The following is a 5,381-nucleotide window of genomic DNA, read 5'->3' on the forward strand; positions in this document are numbered from 1 at the left end:
TTTACACTCTATTCCTTTACCTCAAAAGAATAAATTACAACATTTGTCCCATTTAATATTGATTCACGATTTTGATTCTTTCGTTTACTATTTTTTTCGCGATTTTCGTTTTAAGATTTTAACCTTTTTGTCCAATTCTTAATTTTACGCATTTTTTTTTAATATTTTGATTGATGAAATTATTTTTTAATAAGTAACTATGTGTAGTTTATATTCCAATTAAATGAAATTAAAAAAAAACTATCAAGAATTTAAAAAATGAATATTACAATCTAATCTTTATCATGGTATGTCTTAATTTTAACTTCTGGTTTTTCGTTTATCCAATCTATACACATAAGGAAGTAATTTGAGAAAGAAAAAGGTTATTAGCAAATTGTGGGTTCCACAGGATGTCAATGCCGTGTCTAAATCATCATGATAAATAGCATACTTCAATGTCTGGTTAAAAACATTTGTTTTCGATAATCAATCACGTTATGTTGGGTTCCACCGAATATACAAATCAAAATTTGACTTTCCAAGACCAAGTTTTACGAAATGTTGGCAATGCCAATCCCCTTTGACTACTAACACCAAGAAAAGAAAAACAAAACACATTGAGAATAATAATTAATTTCGAGTAATAGTATTTGTTAATTAGTTAGGTGAAGTCCTAGTTTTCATACAAGTTTTAGGGTTTTGCTCCCCAAGAAGGCAAAAGTGAAGACACAAAACACACTTCACATGTTCTTAATTACATACTCCATATAAAATTTAGACTAACACTTAAATTTTCAACCCACATAATAAAATTGTAACCTAATATAAGTACAAGTTTAAAGAGCAAACAACTAGAGTGAAAATTGGTTATGATTTTGTTGATATCTTCTCTCCACCATGGTTATGGAGCAACCGGCAATTTCTTGTTGTGTATGGGACGTCGTCTTCTCACTCGGGTATAATCCATGGTAAAGTATTGTGAAGGGTCATCAACCTCCATCCATTCTTGTCTTGTCCCCTTGTTGCCAAGCACCATGTTTTGCTTTCTATGGTATTGTTTCTCTGCAAAAGTTGCATGATTTCATAAACATGTTTAGCTGCTGAATCTTGTGTTTCCAATTAAATTAATGTATATAGTGCATAAGTTCATTCAAATCAAACATAAATTATATGATACAAGTCCTTTTCTGATTTCATATAGAATATTGTTTATGCTCAATTATAAAACAGGGAATATTGATATGGTGGGTTTCATTTCATTTCATCAAATATATCTTGATTTATTAAAAAGATATATTTTAATTAAGGAAGGTGAAATTTTTTATTTTGAAAACATGGATTATTGAGTGTGAAAACAGAATGATTAGTACCGTCAGAAGCCTTAAATGCACAAAATGTAAGTAATTCTCTTGGTTCATGCTTTACTCAAACAGTGACAATACTAAAATTTGTAATAGACAGAAATTGCTGCTATTTCTATCTACGCTGATAAGAAAAGTGAATATAGTAATGAAGTTTAAGTGAAGATATGTACCCGATAATATGTGGCTAGAGCTTTTCTTTTCTTTATGGCTTAATATGGAAAGTTTAGAACATGAACCATAAGCAAAATATGCTCATCAAGGTACATGCATATATATTCATGTCAAACAATGAATACTGATAAGATAATGCAAAGTGATAATTGAGTTAGAGAGGAATGAGATCTTTCAGTAGTAGTAGTAGTAGTAGATGAAAAATGGAAGTGTGATACCACACATTAATTAAAGAGAAAAGGTGGATACGTTAAACAATAAAGTCCACAAATGCAACTATTTTCTCTACTTTTCATTTTTCACTTCTTTGTTTACCCCTAACATGATGAAATTAACCTCACTTGATTTTGTACATGAACCTTCGAAAGTAAAATAGACTCTAGACAGCGGCTAACCTAGTTTTCATGAAAAGATTCTGAGATATATGCGAGAGATTGCATGAACAAACTAGGATTTATTAACAAGTTCTTTAAATTCATGCAGTCCAATGAGTTATTTTGAACAATGATTAGCAACACTTTTTGTTGATCTTTACCTGCAGCAAAGGAATCATCCTGCTTGTGTGGTCCAAGATCTCTGGCTTTTTCATCTTCTATAACCTAAGTTTTGGAAAATTATAAAGAACAAAGAACATAAATATTGATGAAAACAACTTAAAAGAACTAAAAGGAAGCTTTTTTAAGATTCCTGCAGTACTTTCTCAGTGAATCTTAGCTTTCTGGGAACCGCTGGTAGAGAAAGCTGCAGGTTTGCATCGACTTCTCCCGTATTATCATCTGAAAAGAATTAATTAAATTTTAAGTTTAACTAAATTTTACAAAATTAATTTATAAATTAAGATTTATACTCATTTATATATTATAAATTAGTTTTATTTCTATTTGATTAAGTTATTATATACTATAAACTGGTCTGATCTTTACTCGATACAATTAAATAAATGATGATAAAAGAACTTGGAAACCGATTCATAACAAGTTAATGTAGAAGATAAAAATTTAAGAGGAAAGAGAGAAGATTGTTCCCACCTTGAAGCTGGAGTGAAGAAGGTTGCAAGTGAATTTGGGAAGAACAAGTTGGTGTTGGTAGAAGATAAGAGAAGGAAAAGGTAAGAAGAGTGATGATGATTAGCATCTCCATTTCTTTTCTTGAGATGATGCAGAGAGGTACTTTCTTGAGCAGGTAGGTTTTGGTTTATATACAAACCCAAGAAGGAAACAGAAAAGGGCATAAGAGAGAGAAAGAAAGCAAACACAAAGCACAAAATGCAGAGTTCCGAAACAAGCATGGGAAAATCTTAAATATTCATTACTTAGTTACTTTTTACTTTTTAAGGAGGCATCACGCAATTCAGGTTGTTGTTGATTCACCTAATGTTGTAGGGCCCTTGGTTTCTTATACTTTCGATAATAATTTGCTGTATCTCAGTGCATCGCTCCCTCAACCACACAAGCCTATAATAATCTTTCTAGACTCAAAATCAGTTCCATCTTTTCTTACTTGTATCATAAAGAAAGAACAGTTATTTGACATGTTGATGATTTCGTCATCAGAGTTTGATATGATGTTTCTATTAGAGGAATTAAAGATATTCTGAACAATTTATTGATGAGACAAGGCAGTTGCATTTCGATGATGTCAGTGATAGGGATGATAAGTTTTTCTGCATTAGGCAAATTTTATCCTTTTTGGTGCATAAGAGGCTGTGGAAACTTTCTCTTTTTAGTCCTTACGAATAATAACTTGTGGTTTGAATTCTTGACTCCAATGTAGTTATATGCATTTTCAATGACCACATTCACCTAATAATGTTTGGATCGAGGATTTAATGGCGTAGTTTATTTATTTTTATTTAGTAGAGGAATTTAATGGAGTAGTTTATTTATTTTTATTTAGTAGAGGAATTTCAAAACAAATTAAAATCTTAAGAATTTTATTAAGGTAAGGATTGTTTAAAATTAAATTTTAAATTTTTTATATTCTTAAATTCATATTTTTCACTTAGTTTGATTTTAGTTTTAGATATTATATTGACTTGATTAATATTGATACATTGTTGTATTTTTATGGGTTAACTATATTTTACGTCCTCAAATTATTGAACGTTTTTTGTTTTGGTCCCTCCTTCAAATTTTAATCTATTTTGGTCCCTCATCTTCAGAAACTCGTGGAATTGGTCCCCATTTTAGGATGCCGTTAGTTTTTTTTTGAGTTGGCAAACGGAGTTCCATGTCATCCATTATTTTAAGGGTCAATTAAGCTACAATGAAACGTGGCAAAATGAAAGTTAATTACTTTATTTTATTCAAAAGCTTCAAAGAGAGGATTTGAACCCTAACATTATGATTCGAGGACTGGAACGAGATTGGAATAGTGCTAAGGTGCTAAAGAGTGTGACTGAAGAGGAAGATTGGTTCGTGTTGGGGAAACTGAGGCAACAACATTCGTCTGGAGTCAGTGATGAAGTGGTAGCAAAGGTTTTAATTTTACGCAGAGGAAGATTGGTTCGAAAATGTCGCGAGTTTTGCCTTGTCTTCAGAAATAGCATCAAAAGTATGTGGATGTGGGGAAAGATTGTTGCTCCTAAAGGCAACTACTTTGAAGAACAATGGCAGATTGTTTTGGAGATGTAAAAATTGGGCTGTAAGTATAACAAATTCCATCATTTTTGCTTGAGTTTGATCTACGGTAATGGTTTAATTTTTTTTTTCTTTTGTAGTCCAATTCACACTGTAACTATTTTGAGTGGGTTAATGAAGAGGAATCTGAATTTGAAGGTAAAGAATCTGAAATTGAAACTAACAGCGGAAAAATAGTAGAAGAAGATGAAGTTTGCTTGGATAGGGAGAAAGTTATTCTGGAATTGACAAAGAAAAATGAGAAGTTGAAGAGAAAATTGCAAAAAGAGAGAAGATTAGGGAAATTTCTGCAATTTTTATTTCTTATGTCGTGGCCGTTTACAGTTGTATTTGTGGTTATGTTCTTGTTGAAGGTGAATTGTAATTAGGTCAGGTATGTAGTTGTGAGCTGTGGCAGTGAAAGTTTTTTATGTTTTAGGGGTTGTTTTAGATAGGTAATGTATTCGTGGGAATTTTCTATTAATGAATGAATTGGTGTTCCATTTCACTTGGTTGAATTGTGTTCCATTACCTTGTGTTATTATCAATCTGTTGGCCATGTTTTTAACTGGTTAGGTATGTAGTTGTGAGCTGTGGCAATGAAGGTTTTCATGTTTTAGGGGTTGTTTTAGATAGGCAATGTATTCGTGGGAATTTGCTATTAATGAATGAATTGGTGTTCCATTTCACTTGGTTGAATTGGTGTTCCATTACCCTTATGCTATTATCAATCTGTTGGCCATGTTTTTAACTGCGCGCAGGCCATATTTTTTTCCTTTTGGTAGCTTTATTGACATATTGGTTTGTTTTAAATCTGGCTTATGTGAAGATTGTCATAAATCCGGCTTATGTGAAGATTGCTATAAATTTGGCTAAGACATAAATAAGTTAATTCTTTACTAATTTCAAAATTTTGACAGTTTGAACCAAACAAATAATTAAGATGAAGTAATTATATAAAGTGGACCTTGAAACCATATGAATTAAACAACTGCTAAGTCATTACAAAAACTTCATGGTTGCAATGTTTTAGTAGTGGTCCATGGTTAAAATGTGGTCCATGGTCAAAATGTGGTCCCTGCATCAAAAGTGGTGCCTACAACAAAAGGTGGTCCACCACATGCCTACCCACCACTATAGTGTTTCATTGGTGGATGACAATAATGCATACATGTACACAAAAACAACAACGTTTTCACTTAATCCAACAAACCAACTACAAAATTACAATGAATCAAATCACGTG

At 31.8% G+C, this 5,381-nt stretch overlaps 1 protein-coding gene across 1 annotated transcript; it reads right to left on the reverse strand.

The window, feature by feature from the left end:
* Positions 1-624: 624 nt before the first annotated feature.
* On the reverse strand, positions 625-2,788 carry RGF8 (root meristem growth factor). Its single transcript, XM_028059135.2, has 4 exons — positions 2,546-2,788; positions 2,214-2,293; positions 2,053-2,116; positions 625-1,044 (listed from the first exon to the last, which is right to left on the reverse strand). Exons 1-4 carry the CDS (start codon positions 2,655-2,657, stop codon positions 884-886), a joined length of 417 nt encoding a protein of 138 aa, XP_027914936.2. The 5' UTR covers positions 2,658-2,788; the 3' UTR covers positions 625-883.
* Positions 2,789-5,381: the final 2,593 nt, after the last annotated feature.

Source organism: Vigna unguiculata, chromosome 2, assembly GCF_037176805.1.
Source record: "Vigna unguiculata cultivar grain cowpea cultivar isolate G323 ecotype 2 chromosome 2, ASM3717680v1, whole genome shotgun sequence".
In the NCBI taxonomy this organism is placed as follows: Eukaryota; Viridiplantae; Streptophyta; class Magnoliopsida; order Fabales; family Fabaceae; genus Vigna; species Vigna unguiculata.

Bases quoted from the DNA above. Each gene is read 5' to 3' on its own strand.
- RGF8 (XM_028059135.2), bottom strand. From the start codon at position 2,657: ATGGAGATGCTAATCATCATCACTCTTCTTACCTTTTCCTTCTCTTAT. The intron at 2,294-2,545 runs GTGGGAACAATC...AATTCTTTTCAG, and splicing joins TTCTTCACTCCAGCTTCAAG to ATGATAATACGGGAGAAGTC. The intron at 1,045-2,052 runs GTAAAGATCAAC...CAACTTTTGCAG, and splicing joins GGATGATTCCTTTGCTGCAG to AGAAACAATACCATAGAAAG.